This window comes from Somniosus microcephalus, chromosome 11 (assembly GCF_052327205.1).
Source record: "Somniosus microcephalus isolate GS21.2 chromosome 11, FLI_Smic_1.0, whole genome shotgun sequence".
Taxonomy (NCBI): domain Eukaryota; kingdom Metazoa; phylum Chordata; class Chondrichthyes; order Squaliformes; family Somniosidae; genus Somniosus; species Somniosus microcephalus.
This window is the reverse complement of record NC_140997.1, coordinates 87,224,954-87,244,158: the sequence shown is the minus strand read 5'-3', so window position 1 is coordinate 87,244,158 and position 19,205 is coordinate 87,224,954. Positions and strand designations below refer to the sequence as shown.

The window sequence follows — 19,205 nt, the reverse complement described above, 5'->3', positions numbered from 1 at the left end:
AAACATGATTTCCCTTTCATAAAACCATGCTGACTCTGCTTGACTGCATTATGATTTTCCAAATGCCCTGCTATTGCTTCCTTAATGAAGGACTCCAGCATTTTCCCAACGACAGATGTTAGGCTAACTGGTCTGTAGTTTCCTGCTTTCTGTCTCCTTCCTTTCTTAAATAGGGGTGTTACATTTGCAGTTTTCCAATCCGCTGGGACTTCTCCAGAGTCCAGGGAATTTTGGTATATTGCAACCAATGCAACCACTATCTCTGCAGCCACTTCTTTTAAGACCCTGGGAAGCAGGCCATCTGGTCCAGGGGACTTGTCATCTTTTAGTCCCATTATTTTACCAAGTACTATTTCCTTAGTGATAGTGATTGTATTTAGTTCCCCCCTCCCTGTGGCCCCTTAATTATCCATTGTTGAGATGTTGTTAGTGTCTTCTATCGTGAAGACAGATACAAAATATTTGTTCAGAGTCTGTGCCATTTCCCTGTTCCCCATTATTAATTCCCCAGTCTCATCCTCTAAGGGACCAACGTTTACTTTAGCTACTCTCTTCCTTTTTATAAACCTGTAGAAGCTCTTACTATCTGTTTTAATATTTCTTGCCAGTTTACTCTCATAATTCATCTTCTCTCTCTTTATTATTTTTTTAGTCATCCTTTGCTGGTTTTTAAACATTTCCCAATCCTCTGGTCTCCCACCAATCTTGGCAACATTGTATGTCTTTGTTTTCAATTTGATACCATCCTTTACTTCCTTAGTTAGCCACGGATGGTGCTCCCTTCTCTTAAAATCTTTCTTTCTCACTGGAATATACTTTTGTTGAGAGTTATGAAATATCTCCTTAAATGTCCGCCACTGCATTTCAACTGTCTTACCCTTTAATTTATTTTTCCAGTCCACTTTAGCCAGTTCTGCTCTCATGCCATTGTAATTGCCTTTGTTTAAGATCAGGACACTGGTTTGAGACACAACTTTCTCACCCTCCAACTGAATTTGAAATTCAACCATGCTATGATCACTCTTTCCTAGTGGATCCTTTACTATGAGATAATGTATTAATTCTGTCTCATTACACAGTACCAGATCCAAGATAGCCTGCTCCCTGGTTGGTTCCATTACAAACTGTCCTAGGAAACCATCCCGGATGCACTCTATGAACTTCTCCTCAAGGCTACCATGGCCAATTTGATTTGTCCAATCAATATGGAGATTAAAATCACCCATGATTACTACTGTACCTTTTTTACAGGCCTCCATTATTTGTTGATTTATACACTGTCCAACAACATTGCTACTGTTCGGGGGCCTGTAGACTATGCCCACCAGAGCCTTTTTCCCATTATTATTTTTTATCTCCACCCAAACCGATTCTACATCTTGATCTACTGATCCAGTATCACTTCCCACCATTGCACTGATCCCATCCTTTACCAACAAAGCCACCCCACCTCCCTTTCCTTTCTGTCTATCCTTCCGAATTGTCAAATACCCTGGGATAATCAGTTCCCAGCCCTGGTCATCTTGCAACCACGTCTCTGTAATGACGGTCATGTAGGAATGTCTAGTTCCTATCCAAAAGACTGAGGTCCACTCAGGCGATCAAACAAACAAGGTTTAATGAAAAGTAACAGAGTTTAACAGATAACTACAGGAGAACATCGAGTATAGGTCTAGTCAGTTCGGAGGCTCCACGAGGACTGCAAGGGTGGTCCCGTGGCTGACGTCATGATGTCATCACGTTTTTCCCGCCGGTGGGGGATCACGTGATGAACGGCGTGACGTCATCGCGTTTACCCGCGCTATTAAAGTGATCGCGCTCTGTACATGTAAACAACGAAAACAAAGATACAGACTCAGGCTGTAGCCAACATATTATTAAAGGGAATTATATACAATTGACTGGAGTCCCTTAGTGGCTCCGCCACATGCGCCCCCCAGAATTGTCTTTAATAGCAAAAGTAAAACGGCGAGGAGGCCTGACAAGCCTGTCAGAACGACTTCTGTAGCCGTGAAGTGGAAGCTGATGGACGGCGGGCGAGCTGGCGGGTGGTTGCGTTTGATCTGGCACGGCGACTGTGGGCAGTCGGCCACGTTTCGGCGGTTGTGCGATCTCGACTGGGCGGTCAAGGTCCAAGTGAGCCGGCTTCAACCGGTCAACCGAAATGTGATCCGGTTTACCACCGACATCGACTGAAAAAGATTTGTCTCCTGGCTCTATCACACGGAAAGGACCAGTGTAAGGGGGTTTGAGCGGGTCCCGATGAGCGTCGTGGCGGATAAAAACATAGTCGGCGTTCTTCAGCTCAGCTGGGACGTGGGAGCTCTGCAAGCCATGATGCAACGTAGGCACTGGAACGAAACTTCTGGCTGCCTCCTGGTGGCTGATGAGCTGCTGGGACGCGGACCATGGCTCTGTTGGAGACGGAAGGAAATCCCCTGGTACGCGTAGCGGCTGGCCATACACGAGCTCCGCTGAGGACGATTGAAGATCTTCTTTAGGTGCCGTACGAAGACCCAAAAGGACCCATGGAAGCCTGTCCACCCAGCCCGCGCCTTGAAGTCTGGCTCGCAGTGCGGCTTTGAGCGACCTGTGGAATCGTTCGCACAAGCCGTTCGCCTGTGGATGGTAGGCGGTGGTGCGATGTAGCTTGACGCCGAGCCCCTGAGCCACAGCATTCCAGAGCTCCGAAGAAAACTGCGGCCCACGATCGGACGAGATGTCTGCCGGTACCCCGAAGCGGGCAACCCAAGAGGAGATGAATGCCCTGGCGACGTCTGCGGAAGTGGTGGAAGACAGAGGAACTGCCTCCGGCCATCGAGTGGTGCGGTCCACCATTGTAAGCAGATGAGTAAACCCGTGCGAAGGCGGAAGTGGCCCCACCAGGTCCACATGCACATGATCAAACCTACGTTCCGGAACGGCGAAAGTGGCCAATGGAGCCTTGACGTGACGCTGCACCTTGGCCTTTTGGCAGACCACGCAGGTGTTGGCCCAGTCGCGAACATCCATGTGCATGCCCCGCCACATGAATTTGGATGACATCAACTGTTGCAAGGCCTTCATTCCAGGGTGCGACAACCCGTGGATGGCGTCAAAAACTTTTCGGCGCCAGGCAACCGGGACGATAGGGCGAGGATCTCCTACGGAGATGTCGCAGAGTAGCGTAGTGCCCGCGGCGTGGAATTTGACGTCGGCTGCTTGGAGGCTAGAGGGGTTGGTTCTGTAAGATTGGACCTCCGGATCCGAGGCTTGATCCGCAGCCATGAGGGCATAGTCGATGCCGAGCTGGATTGCATGAACGGTCGCATGGGAGAGGCAATCCGCCACCAGGTTGTCCTTACCGGACACATGCTGAATGTCAGTGGTGAATTCTGAGATAAACGTTGTTGCCGAGCTGACCACAGTTCGGCGGTCTTGGCCATAGCGAACGTTAGTGGCTTATGGTCCACAAAAGCCGTGAACGGGCGTCCCTCTAGCAAGAACCGGAAATGGCGGATGGCCAGAAAAAGGGCCAGCAACTCCCGGTCGAACGTGCTGTACTTTCGTTCGTTTTGCCGTAGCTGACGGCTGAAAAACGCCAGCGGTTGCCACGTCCCATGCACCCACTGTTCCTGCACTGCGCCGATGGCGTAGTCTGATGCGTCGGTGGTAAGGGCGATGGTGGCACCTGGCAGCGGGTGTGCCAGCATGGTTGCGTTGGCTAAAGCGCCTTTTATGTCGACGAACGCCCGGTCCATATCGACAGTCCAGCTGATCGGATCCTTGCCGGACTTGCCCTTGAGGGCCTCGTACAGGGGCTGCATGAACACAGCTGCATTAGGGATGAACCGGTGATAAAAATTTACCATCCCAAGGAACTCCTGCAGGGCCTTGACGGACTGCGGGCGCGGGAACAAAGTAACTGCCTCCACCTTCGTTTGCAGGGGAATTGCGCCGTCTACTGTGATGCGATGGCCTAAAAAATCAATCTGCTGCAGGCCGAACTGGCACTTGGCCGGGTTGATGATCAAGCCGTGTTGACTGAGGCGTCTAAAGAGGGTGCGCAAATGGCAGATGTGCTCCTCTTTATTAGGGCTGGCGATGAGGATGTCATCGAGGTAGACGAAGAGAAACTTGAGGTCCCGAAGCACGGAGTCCATCAAGCGCTGGAAAGCCTGTGCAGCATTCTTCAATCCAAATGGCATCTGCAGAAATTCAAACAGGCTGAATGGGGTGATGACTGCAGTTTTCAGAACGTCTTGCGGGTGTACGGGGACCTGGTGGTAGCCACGGACGAGGTCGACTTTTGAAAAAAATGGTATTTCCCGCCAAATGTGCAGAGAAATCCTGAATATGAGGGATCGGGTACCGATCAGGAGTAGTGGCGTCGTTCAGGCGTCGGTAGTCGCCGCAAGGCCGCCATCCGCCACCAGGTTTCAGAACAATGTGGAGAGGCGAAGACCAGGGACTATTCGACCGGCGAATAATCCCTAGCTACTCCATCGTGTCGAACTCCGCTTTCGCAGCCATGAGCTTGCCAGGTTCGAGGCGCCGGGCCCGTGCGTAGACCGGGGAGCCAGTAGTGGTGATGTGGTGTTCGACACCATGTTTCGTGGCCGTGGAAGAGAAAGTGGGTCTGGTCAGGTCTGGGAAATCTCCGAGGAGGCGAGTGAAGTCATCTGGAGGTGGGGACGCGCAGGAGACAGTGCGTGCCACGGTGTTACCGCGGTAGCACGGAATGGAGTGAAAAGTGGCCGCATTGATCAACCGGCGGTGCCGTACATCCACCAGGAGGCCGTTGGCGCACAAAAAATCTGCCCCGAGGATGGTTTGAGAGACTTTGGCCGTGATGAAATCCCAATAAAACCGCTGGCCGCCGAAGCACACCTGGACCCACCGGCTTTCGAAAGTCCGAATGGCCCCGCCATTAGCCGCCTGGAGGGGGGGGCCGTGCCCCCCAACTTGTAGATCAAGATCTTACGCGGGTAGGATGCTACACTGCGCCCCGGTGTCGCAAAGGAAACGTCGACCAGATAGGGAGTCGTTGATGAAGAGGAGTTTTCCCGAATTACCGATTGCCATCGCAGCCGCGGGGCGCTCGTTATAACCGGTCCTCTTTCGACAGGGTGGCTGCTGTTTTTTTTTGAGCGAAAAACTGCAGGGAGGGCGGCAGCATCTTGCTTTCGTGTCAAAATGGGCGTGGTAGAAGCACAACCCCGCAGGTTGAGGGGCTGGAGCGGCGTCTGTGGGGGATGGGCGCCTCGTGGCAGCGCAGTACTGCTGTGTCACCGCGAAGATCTTGTCCGCATCAGCAGCCAGCTCTGCGCAGTCTGTGACTTCCGACCTGGCTAGGGCAGCCTGAACTTGCTCCGGTAGCTGGCTGAGGAATAGCTCCCTGAAGAGGAAGCATTCCGGTTCGGAGCCCAGGAGTGTGAGCATTTGGCTCATGAGCTTGGACGGTTTGGAGTCCCCGAGGCCGGGCATATTGAGCAGCCGGCGGGCGCGTTCCGACTTCGTGAGCCCAAAGACCTGTAACAACCGCGCCTTTATCGTATCATACTTGCGATCTTCTGGTGGATTACCAAGCAGGCTGACGATCCGCGAAGCTGTGGCGCTGTCGAGGGCGGAGACCACGTGATAGTAATGGGTCTGATCCACAGCGATGTTCCTGATTGCGAACTGGGCTTCAGCCTGGATGAACCACGTGGCTGGCTGTTGCTCCCAGAACTGTGGTAGCTTCAAAGCAACGGCGTTCGATTCCATGTTCAGTAACTTCTGCGAAAACCGTTTGCAAACGTCGGGGTCACCAATGTAGGAATGTCTAGTTCCTATCCAAAAGACTGAGGTCCACTCAGGCGATCAAATAAACGAGGTTTAATGAAAAGTAACAGAGTTTAACAGATAACTACAGGAGAACATCGAATATAGGTCTAGTCAGCTCGGAGGCTCCATGAGGACTGCTAGGGCGGTCCCGTGGCTGACGTCATGACGTCATCACATTTTTCCCGCCGGTGGGGGATCACGTGATGAACGGTGTGACGTCATCGCGTTTACCCGCGCTATTCAAGTGATCGCGCTCTGTACATGTAAACAGTGAAAACAAAGATACAGACTCAGGCTGTAGCCAACATATTATTAAAGGGAATTATATACAATTGACTGGAGTCCCTTAGTGGCTCCACCACAGTCACATCATACCCATTTGTATCTGTTTGTGCCGTCAACTCATCTACCTTGTTACGAATGCTGCGTGCATTCAGATATCACAGAATCACAGAATCACAGAAACCCCACAGTGCAGATAGAGGCCATTTCGGCCCATCGAGCCTGCACCGACACATATCCCACCCGATCCCCGTAACCCCATAGAGCTTTTAACTTTGTCTTTTTACCATTTCTCCTTGTTTTGGCCCCATTTTCTCTTGCACTGTTATTTTTAAACATTCTGTCCCTTCCTGTCACACTCTGGTTATTACTTCCCCCATAAAGTTGAATTATTATTATTATTATTATCTCTATCCTGCTCTATTGCTTTCGCATTTCTCATTGACTTTTTAAATTCCCTCTCACCTGGATCCTCCCCCACTATTTAGTTTAAAGTCCTCTCTACAGCCCTAGTTATTCGATTTGCCAGGACTCTAGCCCCAGCATGGTTCAAGTGAAGCCCGTCCAAACGGAACAGCTCCCTCTTATCCCAGTACTGGTGCCGATGCCCCACAAATCAAAACCCATTTCTCCCACACCAGTCTTTGAGCCACTCGTTCATTTCTCTGATCTTATTTACCCTATGCAAATTTGCTCGTGGCTCAGGTAGTAATCCAGAGATTATTACCTTTGTGGTTATGCTTTTTAATTTAGCCCCTAGCTGCTCATACTCTCTCAGCAGAACCTCTTTCTTTGTCCTACCTAGAAACATGTTTCTCACTGACCCCAATGAGGGAAGAGACTCGGAATGAATTTAGCTTTCATATCCATTTCTCATTTGCATTCTTCAGATGTGACAAGGATTCTGCAGTATTATGGATTGGCTTTTCACTTTAAAACTATGTTCACTTCTTCCTCATACATTCAACCTCCACGTACAAATCAGAACTGCCATGATCCCACCTATAGCACTGTCCCTTTAAGGAAGTTTGTGTCCCTGGAGTCAGACAATCATCTTCCCTCAGGTGTGAGGCACTCCTTCGTTCTTTTCTCTTTAGGTTACATACATGTTCAGCCCCTTCCTCCGACAGAGACCAATCGGTCACTGTCTGTTGGTTTTGCTTTTGCTAGTTTCTGACATTAGTATGGAGTTGGAAACATTTAGAGAGCTTGGAATTCTGACTTTGAGTGAAGCCTGAGAACAGGTTTTCCAAGTTCACCTGAAGTGTTCAGGGATCGAACCAACCTCAGGCCCATTCCACTGCCTGGGTTCAGGATTTACATTGAGAGCTGTGGATCCTTCCCTGCAGCAGACTCCCATGGCCCATATTGCCGATACCTTCCATCACTGCACAATGCGTGAAGCCTGCTCCAGGTTCAGCTCACAGGCAGTGTGATGGACTCAGTCGCTGTGGGGCAATCCTGACTTCCAGAATGTCAAATCTCAGCTGGTCCTGGCCCAGGGAGACCTCAGTATCCAGTTTTGTGATCCATCACCCACCCAGCCAGGTAGAGGCCTGGAACCCAGGCCTCATCCTCTATTACTGTCAGTCCAGAATCAGGTTGACCTGCTGGCTTGGCCACTGGTCTATAGCCTGTCATCAGTCAGTAATGCTGCAGAGGTGAACTGAGCATCTTGGTCCCCACCTGGTGGTATCTTTAGAGCAATTGGCTGTAGAAAAAGTTTAACTCATGACAGAAAAACCCAGGCTTTTACTCCCGCTATTTATTATCCCCAAGAATGTGGGAGATTTTTAACCAACCATGGGCCTCAGCCTCTGAACAGCTGCCTCTTGTAGCCATCATCCTGTAGTAAAAGTTGGACAAATGGCCTTTAGATGAAAAGGCACTTAAAGAGTCAATGTTGATCTGATCATTAAATTGCTTCCTGTATTTATATACACACTGTATTGTCCACAGATCCAGGTGCCCGGCCATTACTGAAGTACATATCTCTCTCTCTCAGATCTGGGATCACCATGGCAGGTATGTATAATCACCTGGGCATAAAGCCGGGGTTTCAGTAATGATAACAATGATAATCCATAGATAATACAACAAATACTGATCCCTGACTGTGGCTTTGATTGCCCTGTGTCACTGTGTGTTTCTGACTCTGATTACAGCTGGAATATCTCGCCTGTACAGACTGTCTGTGTCATTGTGTAACAGAGACTGATGACAACCCACTGAACCTATTATTCATGTTCCGTTTGTATCTCTATTATAAAATTCACACCTGCAACACAGACTGTCTGACTAGTCTCACTCTTCATCCTGTTTCAGGTAAAGGAACACAAACTGTCAACACAGAATCCATCTTCAGCTACATGCTACTTGGTAAGTGCTGAGTGTCCATATCTATCGCCTCTAGGGAGGCCATGTTATGCACTCCATACAATTCATGTAAACTTCACATATCCTTTCCCTCACCATAAAAATGAATGAAGATTATAATACAAACAACAAACTAGGTGTTTCTTTTCAACCTAGGCAGATCTTCCAGAGTTGTCCTACTCACCTTCTGCCCTGGTGGTTATATATCGCTAAACCATCTGGGTTTAATAGCGTGTCATTGTTGTAGTTGGTGAAATGTCCATGATCGTGCTACTATTTGTTGCAGGAGCCCAGCCTTTGTTTACAGTGCTGGTTATCAAACCCGCCGCCTGGCCACACCATCTGCTGAAGATACTCCGCAAGTTAGACCTGGAGCATTTCTGTGTTGTTGGGATGCAACTCGTCAGCCTGGACACAGAAAAAGCCTCACTCCTGACTCCACACAGCATTCAGCAGGTGCATACAGTGAAAGAATTTGCTCTCATACTAAAGTGTCCTAATTGACATACCCCTGGGTTTGGCTAATAGCAAGTGCAAGTATGTGGTTACAGAATGCTTAACCTGTCGGGCAACACTCTCTATAGCAGCAATGGTTCCAGCTCTTCCAATGGAGATGTGCACTGTAGTCTCACACTCAATCCTTACCCACTCCCTCCAAACGGCACAGCTAGTCAGGCAGGCAGGTTGGTTTATAGCCTGAGCCTTGCCCTGGTACAGTATCTATTGATCCACCTACCAAAGACAGGATGATGACATGGTGGCACGCGATATATTCCAGGTGGTGTGTGACTTGGGGGAGAACCTCCTTGTCTTTATAGTCAGTGCCTCAATGTGTAAAACCCAGAATCCCATTTTCCTTTTTCATGCACACCCACCTTTAAGGATCTCTGTACCTGCTCCCCTGGATCTTCCTGTTCCTCCACTCTGTTCAAGATTTTGCCATTTGTGGTATATAGCCTTTCCCAAATGCTCAGCCACCTAACTGCCCACTCTGTACCTGTCCACTGTCCTCTTGCAATCTCTGGCATTCTCCTCACGGTTTGCCCTTTCCTACGCTCCCGATTTGGTATCATCAGCAAACTTTACTATCACTCCTTCTGTGCCTTTCCTGGCATCTCCCTTTCCCTTTTTTGGGGAGAACTATTGCTATTTGCTACCATACCCAGAATTCTGCTGTGTTTGGTGCCTTGGATTCCCTTTCTGACCTTTTCACACAATTTCCTCCTGCTAACCACTAACAAATGTGCCTCAGATTTATCACTGTTAGTAAAAAAAAAGATCATTTTGCATTTCCTATTTTCTTCTGTTGAGGGATGAATGTTGGCCAAGACACTGCTCTTCAAATATGTCATGAAATCTTTTGCATCCACTTGGGCAGACGGGGCCTCGGTTTAACGTTTCATTCGAAAGATGATACCTCTGACAGTGCAGCATTCCCCAGATATTGACTCAAGTACTAGAGTGGAAATTGACCCAAAACCTACCTCAGAAGCAAGATTGCTACTAATTGAGCCAAGTTGATAGTTTAGAGAAAACTATGGAGTAAATCGTATGAGCAAGAAGCTATTTAATATATTACGTGTTGGGTGGGATTAACCATTTCCATGTTGGGGCCATAAAATAGCAAAGCAGAATGGTGCATTTCACCATTGGTGTTCTATGACTCAACACTGTCACCTGCTGGTCAGTGCACTCCTGACTGCACTATCTGAACTGTATTTCCAGGACCCAGAACTGGTGAAATGCAGCATTGAATCCCTGACCTCGAGTCCTTCTGTCATTTTGTGTGTTCAACGAGATAATTCTGTGAAAAAGCTGCTTGACTTGCTTGGCCCTGAAGATCCCCAGGAGGCCAGAGGCCTGGACCAGTTCCTATGGAGAGGTCACTGTGGGACAGACCTAGTCCATAACGGCTTGTATGGTAAGTCATCTAACACATTAACACTAGGCACTGTGGCAGGTTTAATGCTATGTATCTATTTTACCAAACGTACGTAGGATGAATAAACTGTGGATCCTGTTTCGCTGCTGTTTAAGAAGCATTTAGGTCATCAGTGACTGCTCCAGCATACAGCTCTATTCACACAGCCGAATACTGGGCCACCACATTAAAACTTCAAGGGTTAATCAGCTGACTAGTAGGTGTTATGGTCCTTTAGACAATTTCACAGTTACGTTGGGATCATGTCCCTCACACAATAGAAATGGGGAGCCCTCCCCACTCGCCCCACAAATTCTGCCAGGGTCAGTGCTTGAGGGCACGAACCAGCCAGTGGTAGAAGTTGGCAGCAGCAGGTGTGACAGGTGGGAGCTGCTCACCTAATGATGGGAAATCCTTTCGAGGTGCTCCCTAGAGGCAGGGCAGGAGTTGACATCCAAATTAGGGCTGAATTTAATGTATTATAGTTAGTGCAAACTTACTGGGGCATTATTAAAGCTAACAAGGAAACATTGGACTACACTTGCACTTGTTGATGAGTGCCATTTCTCTGTGTCTGATCTTCTCCTTTACAGGTTCCTCGTCCTTTGCGACTGCGATCCGAGATGTGAAGACATTTTTCCCGGAAGGACTTTGCTGTGAAGAGTCACAAATGATGCAGGATGAGCAGGTAAAACTGGATACTTGTTCTGAAGAAACATGCTCACAGATGCCCCATTATTTTGTAAAGATGTCTATATATGCAGAGTGAGATCCCTGTGTCAAGCCCACTGTAACTCAGTGACACTTCATGCTGTAGAAGATGGGTAAGTGACCAAGGCACAGTAGGGCTGAAATCCATCTGTTTTTCCAAGGCAAATGGAGTAAGCACAGGGAGTCCCTAAGTTGGGAGATCCCATGCTCCGGCCCACATTTAGAACCTAGAGTGGCATCAGGGAAGATGCACCTGATCTCACCAGATGTACATTAGCCCACCTGCAGGTCCAGGCTGGGATCGGTACCCCAACCCCCAAACATGAGGGGGAAATACTTTTGTAATATTGCAAGCAGCCGCCGACACTGGGGGCAGGTTCACGCTTTCTGCGGGAGGGAGACCAGCACCTGTCCCCCTCCCTCGGCTTGGTAAACTCCCACTGGTGTTTCCAGTGTCTTCAGTGAGGTCGACGGTGGGCGGAGTCCCACCATAACTGCTGGGGCCACAACCGCACAGGATTTGCCTGGCCCATTTTAATATCTTTACCAGATCTGTAAAATGCCTCTGAGTGCAATAAAACCTCAGGGGAGAGCTGGTATCATACAGTGTGCCTTATCAACAAACTTTAATGAGCCTCACCTCCATAAACACAGAGCCTGCCCTAAATCAACATGTTACTTTAATCTGAAAGATAGCGATGTGTAGGATAGTGATTAGCTTGTCACTGTTTGGTGCTAATATCGCCTTTCTCTCTGGATGAAAGTTCCTCGAAGCCCAGGCACACTCCAGACGTAGGCCTGCCCACTACCTGGGCCTCGTGTCTGACCATCGAATGAAATGGGGGTGCAGCAGCTCTCCTGTTCCACTCATCGTGACCTGGCAGCTGCTGCAACACCTCAAGACTTCTTACAGACCTCTGAAGCACCAATGGTCAGTTGACAGCTAAATGAGGCGGGAGGTCACGAACGCACTACCTCATCTCATCGACATGGGATCAATGGGCAAGCACCTCAACCGTGAAAGTACCAGGACATCCTGGGACCCCGGGTAAGAGCACTGGGAAAGTACCAGGACATCCTGGTACTTCCGGGTAAGAGCACTGGGAAAGTACCAGGACATCCTGGGACCCCTGAGTAAGAGCACTGGGAAAGGACCAGGATATCCTGAGACCCCGGTTAAGAGCACTGAGAAAGTACCAGGACATCCTGGGACCCCTGAGTAAGAGCACTGGGAAAGGACCAGGATATCCTGGGACCCCCGGGTAAGAGCACTGGGAAAGTAACAGGACATCCAGGGACCCCCGGGTAAGAGCACTGGGAAAGTACCAGGACATCCTGAGACCCCGGGTAAGAACACTGGGAAAGCACCAGGACATCCTGGGACCCCGGGTAAGAACGCTGGGAAAGTACCAGGACATCCTGGGACCCTGGGTAAGAGTAATGGGAAAGGACCAGGATATCCTGGGACCCCGGGTAAGAACAATGGGAAATACCAGGACATCCCTACACCCTGGGTAAGCACTGGAAAAGTACCAGAACATCCTGGGACCCCGGGTAAGAGCACTGGGAAAGCACCAGGACATCCTGGGACCCCTGGGTAAGAGCACTGGGAAAGTACCAGGACATCCTGGGACCCCCGTGTAAGAACACTGGGAAAGTACCAGGACATCCTGTGATCCCTGGTAAGAGCACTGGGAAAGTACCAGGACATCCTGGGACCCCCGGATAAGAACACTGGGAAAGTACCAGGACATCCTGGGACCCCCGGGTAAGAACACTGGGAAAGTACCAGGACATCCTGGGACCCCCGGATAAGAACACTGGGAAAGTACCAGGACATCCTGGGACCCCCGGGTAAGAACACTGGGAAAGTACCAGGACATCCTGGGACCCCCGGATAAGAACACTGGGAAAGTACCAGGACATCCTGGGACCCTGGATAAGAACACTGGGAAAGTACCAGGACATCGTGGGACCCCCGGGTAAGAGCACTGGGAAAGTACCAGGACATCCTGGGACCTCGGGTAAGAGCGCTGGGAAAGTACCAGGACACCCTGGGACCTCCGGGTAAGAGCACTGGGAAAGTACCAGGACATCCTGGGACCCCTGGGTAAGAGCACCGGGGAAGTACCAGGATATCTGGGGACCCCCCGGGTAAGAACACTGGGAAAGTGCCAGGACATCCTAGGACCCTGGATAAGAGCACTGGGAAAGCACCAGGACATCCTGGAACCCCTGGGTAAGAACACTGGGAAAGTACCAGGACATCCTGGGTAAAAGCAGGACAAATCCGACCCGGCCAATTAGCGTCCCATCAGTCTACTCTCAATCATCGGCAAAGTGATGGAAGGTGTCGTCGACAGTACTATCAAGCGGCACTTACTCAGCAATAACCTGCTAACTGACGCCCAGTTTGGGTTCCGCCAGGGCCACTCAGCTCCTGACCTCATTACAGCCTTGGTCCAAACATGGACAAAAGAACTGAACTCAAGAGGTGAGGTGAGAGTGACTGCCCTTGACATCAAGGCAGCATTTGATCGAGTGTGGCATCAAGGAGCCCTAGCAAAACTGAAGTCAATGGGAATCAAGGGGAAAACTCTCCATTGGTTGGAATCATACCTAGCACAAAGGAAGTTGGCTGTGGTTGTTGGAGGTCATTCATCTCAATCACATGACATCACTGCAGGAGTTCCTCAGGGCAGTGTCCTAGGCCCAACCGTCTTCAGCTGTTTCATCAATGACCTTCCCTCCATCATAAGGTCAGAAGTGGGGATGTTCGCTGATGATTGCACACTGTTCAGCACCATTCGAGACTCGTCAGATACTGACGCAGTCCGTGTCCATATGCAGCAAGACCTGGACAACATTCAGACTTGGGCTGACAAGTGGCAAGTAACATTCGCACCACACAAGTGCCAGGCAATGACCATCTCCAACAAGCGAGACTCTAACCATCTCCCTTTGACATTCAATGGCATTACCATCGCTGAATCCCCCACTATCAACATCCTGGGGGTTACCATTGATCAGAAACTGAACTGGACCAGCCATATAAATACTGTGGCTACAAGAGCAGGCCAGAGACTGGGAATTCTGCGGCGAGTGTCTCACCTCCTGACTCCCCAAAGCCTTTCCAGCATCGACAAGGCACAAGTCAGGAGTGTGATGAAATACTCTCCACTTGCCTGGATGAGTGCAGCTCCAACAACACTCAAGAAGCTCGACACCATTCAGGATAAAGCAGCCCGCTTGATTGGCACTCCATCCACCACCTTCAACATTCACTCCCTCCACCACCGGCGCACTGTGGCTGCAGCGTGTACCATCTACAAGATGCACTGCAGCAACTCGCCAAAGCTCCTTCAACAGCACCTTCCAAAGCCGCGACCTCTACCACTTAGAAGGACAAGGGCAGCAGACGCATGGGAACATCACCACCTACAAGTTCCCCTCCAAGCCACACATCATCCTGACTTGGACCTGTATCGCCGTTCCTTCACTGTCGCTGGGCCAAAACCCTGGAACTCCCTTACTAACAGCATTGTGGGTGTACCTACACCATATGGACTGCAGCGATTCAAGAAGGCGGCTCACCACCATCTTCTCAAGGGCAATTAGGGATGGGCATTAAATGCAGGCCTAGCCAGCGACGCCCACATCCCATCAATGAATGAAATTTTTTTTTTTTTAAATCCTGGGACCTCCGGGTAAGAGCACTGGGAAAGTACCAGGACATCCTCGGACCCCGGATAAGAGCACTGGGAAAGCACCAGGACATCCTGGGACCCCTGGGTAAGGACGCTGGGAAAGTACCAGGACCTCCTGGGACCCCCGGGTAAGAACACTGGGAAAGTACCAGGGCATCCTGGCACCCCGGGTAAGAGCACTGGGAAAGCACCAGGACATCCTGGGACCCCTGGGTAAGAGCACTTGGAAAGTACCAGGACATCCTGGGACCCCTGTGTAAGAACATTAGGAAAGTACCAGGACATCCTGGGACCCCGGGTAAGAACACTGGGAAAGTACCAGGACATCCTGGGACCCTGATTAAGAACACTGGGAAAGTACCAGGACATCCTGGGACCCTGATTAAGAACACTGGGAAAGTACCAGGACATCCTGGGACCACGGGTAAGAACACTGGGAAAGTACCAGGACATCCTGGGACCCCGGGTAAGGACCCTGGGAAAGTACCAGGACATCCTGGGACCCCGGGTAAGAGCACTGGGAAAGTAGCAGGACATCCTGGGACCCCTGGGTAAGAGCACTGGGAAAGTACCAGGACATCCTGGGACCCCCCGGGTTAGAACACTGGGAAAGTACCAGGACATCCTGGGACCCCTGGGTAAGAGCACTGGGAAAGTACCAGGACATCCTGGGAGCCCTGGGTAAGAGCACTGGGAAAGTACCAGGACATCCTGGGAATCCTGGGTAAGAGCACTGGGAAAGTACCAGGACATCCTGGGACCCCGGGTAAGAACACTGGTAAAGTACCAGGACATCCTGGGACCCCGGGTAAGAACACTGGTAAAGTACCAGGACATCCTGGGCCCCCGGGTAAGAACACTGGGAAAGTACCAGGACATCCTGGGACCCTGATTAAGAACACTGGGAAAGTACCAGGACATCCTGGGACCACGGGTAAGAACACTGGGAAAGTACCAGGACATCCTGGGACCCCGGGTAAGGACCCTGGGAAAGTACCAGGACATCCTGGGACCCCGGGTAAGAGCACTGGGAAAGTAGCAGGACATCCTGGGACCCCTGGGTAAGAGCACTGGGAAAGTACCAGGACATCCTGGGACCCCCCGGGTTAGAACACTGGGAAAGTACCAGGACATCCTGGGACCCCTGGGTAAGAGCACTGGGAAAGTACCAGGACATCCTGGGAGCCCTGGGTAAGAGCACTGGGAAAGTACCAGGACATCCTGGGACCCCCGGGTAAGAACACTGGTAAAGTACCAGGACATCCTGGGCCCCCGGGTAAGAACACTGGGAAAGTACCAGGACATCCTGGGACCCCCGGGTAACAGCACTGGGAAAGTAGCAGGACATCCTGGGACCCCCGTGCAAGAACACTGGGAAAGTACCAGGACATCCTGGGACTCCCAGGTAAGGACACTGGGAAAGTACCAGGACATCCTGGGACCCCCGGGTATAAACACTGGGAAAGTGCCAGGACATCCTGGTACCCTGGGCAAGAACACTGGGAAAGTACCAGGACATCCTGGGACCCCGGGTAAGAGCACTGGGAAAGTACCAGGACATCCTGGGACCCCCGGGTAAGAACACTGGGACAGTACCAGGACATCCTGGGACCCCTGGGGAAGAACACTGGGAATGTACCAAGACATCCTGGGACACCCAGGTAAGAACACTGGGAAAGTACCAGGACATCCTGGGACCCCCGGGTAAGAACACTGGGAAAGTACCAGGACATCTTGGGACATCCAGGTAAGAGCACTGGGAAAGTACCAGGACATCCTGGGACCCCGGGTAAGAGCACTGGGAAATTACCATGACATCCTGGAACCCAGGGTAAGAACACTGGGAAAGTACCAGGACATCCTGGGACCCCTGGGTAAGAGCACTGGGAAAGTACCATGACATCCTGGAACCCAGGGTAAGAACACTGGGAAAGTACGAGGACATCCTGGGACCCCGGGTAAGAGCAGTGGGAAAGCAGGAGGATATCCTGGGACCCCGGGTAAGTACACTGGGAAAGTACCAGAACATCCTGGCACCTCCGGGTAAGAACACTGGGAAAGCACCAGGACATCCTGGGACCCAGGGTAAGAACCCTCGGAAAGTACCAGAACATCCTGGGACCCTGTGTAAGAGCACTGGGAAAGTACCAGGACATCCTGGGACCCCGGGTAAGAACACTGGGGAAGGGCCAGGACATCCTGGGACCCCCGGGTATAAACACTGGGAAAGTACCAGGACATCCTAGGACCCCCTGGTAAGAGCACTGGGAAAGCACCAGGTCATCCTGGGACCCCGGTTAAGAGCACTGGGAAAGCACCAGGTCATCCTGGGACCTGTGGTTAAGAGCACTGGGAAAGTACCAGGACATCCTGGGACCCCGGGTAAGAACACTGGGAAAGTACCAGGACATCCTGGGACCCCCGTGTAAGAACACTGGGAACATACCAGGACATCCTGGGACCCCGGGTTAGAACACTGGGAAAGTACCAGGACATCCTGGGACCCCCGGGTAAGAACACTGGGAAAGTACCAGGACATCCTGGGACCCCCAGGTAAGAACACTGGGAAAGTACCAGGACATCCTGGGACCCCCGGGTAAGAGCACTGGGAAAGCACCAGGACATCCTGGGACCCCCCGGGAAAGAGCACTGGGAAAGCACCAGGACATCCTGGAACCCAGGGTAAGAACACTGGGAACGTACCAGGACATCCTGGCACCTCCGGGCAAGAACACTGGGAAAGTACCAGGACCTCCTGGGACCCTTGGTAAGAGCACTGGGAAAGTACCAGGACATCCTCGCACCTCCGGGTAAGAACACTGGGAAAGTACCAGGACATCCTGGGACCCCGGGTAAGGACCCTGGGAAAGTACCAGGACATCCTGGGACCCCGGGTAAGAGCACTGGGAAAGTAGCAGGACATCCTGGGACCCCTGGGTAAGAGCACTGGGAAAGTACCAGGACATCCTGGGACCCCCCGGGTTAGAACACTGGGAAAGTACCAGGACATCCTGGGACCCCTGGGTAAGAGCACTGGGAAAGTACCAGGACATCCTGGGAGCCCTGGGTAAGAGCACTGGGAAAGTACCAGGATATCCTGGGAATCCTGGGTAAGAGCACTGGGAAAGTACCAGGACATCCTGGGACCCCCGGGTAAGAACACTGGGAAAGTACCAGGACATCCTGGGACCCCGGGTAAGAACACTGGTAAAGTACCAGGACATCCTGGGCCCCCGGGTAAGAACACTGGGAAAGTACCAGGACATCCTGGGACCCCTGGGTAACAGCACTGGGAAAGTAGCAGGACATCCTGGGACCCCCGTGCAAGAACACTGGGAAAGTACCAGGACATCCTGGGACTCCCAGGTAAGGACACTGGGAAAGTACCAGGACATCCTGGGACCCCCGGGTATAAACACTGGGAAAGTGCCAGGACATCCTGGTACCCTGGGCAAGAACACTGGGAAAGTACCAGGACATCCTGGGACCCCGGGTAAGAGCACTGGGAAAGTACCAGGACATCCTGGGACCCCCGGGTAAGAACACTGGGACAGTACCAGGACATCCTGGGACCCCTGGGGAAGAACACTGGGAATGTACCAAGACATCCTGGGACACCCAGGTAAGAACACTGGGAAAGTACCAGGACATCCTGGGACCCCCGGGTAAGAACACTGGGAAAGTCCCAGGACATCTTGGGACATCCAGGTAAGAGCACTGGGAAAGTACCAGGACATCCTGGGACCCCGGGTAAGAGCACTGGGAAAGTACCAGGACATCCTGGAACCCAGGGTAAGAACACTGGGAAAGTACCAGGACATCCTGGGACCCCTGGGTAAGAGCACTGGGAAAGTACCATGACATCCTGGAACCCAGGGTAAGAACACTGGGAAAGTACGAGGACATCCTGGGACCCCGGGTAAGAGCAGTGGGAAAGCAGGAGGATATCCTGGGACCCCGGGTAAGTACACTGGGAAAGTACCAGAACATCCTGGCACCTCCGGGTAAGAACACTGGGAAAGTAGCAGGATATCCTGGGACCCTGTGTAAGAACACTGGGAAAGCACCAGGACATCCTGGGACCCAGGGTAAGAACCCTCGGAAAGTACCAGAACATCCTGGGACCCTGTGTAAGAGCACTGGGAAAGTACCAGGACATCCTGGGACCCCGGGTAAGAACACTGGGGAAGGGCCAGGACATCCTGGGACCCCCGGGTATAAACACTGGGAAAGTACCAGGACATCCTAGGACCCCCTGGTAAGAACACTGGGAAAGCACCAGGTCATCCTGGGACCTGTGGTTAAGAGCACTGGGAAAGTACCAGGACATCCTGGGACCCCGGGTAAGAACACTGGGAAAGTACCAGGACATCCTGGAACCCCCAGGTAAGAACACTGGGAAA

General features: G+C 51.4%; 1 protein-coding gene across 2 annotated transcripts in view; it reads left to right on the top strand.

Moving 5' to 3' along the window:
• Positions 1 to 19,205, top strand: part of LOC147110697 (dynein axonemal assembly factor 8-like) — a 603,273-nt gene that overhangs the window by 7,592 nt on the left and 576,476 nt on the right. For both annotated transcript variants that reach the window (XM_086000918.1, XM_086000916.1), the window contains exons 2-6: positions 8,047 to 8,112; positions 8,413 to 8,466; positions 8,750 to 8,919; positions 10,189 to 10,384; positions 10,978 to 11,072. In XM_086000918.1, coding sequence (XP_085857044.1) covers positions 8,047 to 8,112; positions 8,413 to 8,466; positions 8,750 to 8,919; positions 10,189 to 10,384; positions 10,978 to 11,072 — 581 coding nt within the window. The remainder of the gene's footprint in view (positions 1 to 8,046; positions 8,113 to 8,412; positions 8,467 to 8,749; positions 8,920 to 10,188; positions 10,385 to 10,977; positions 11,073 to 19,205) is intronic.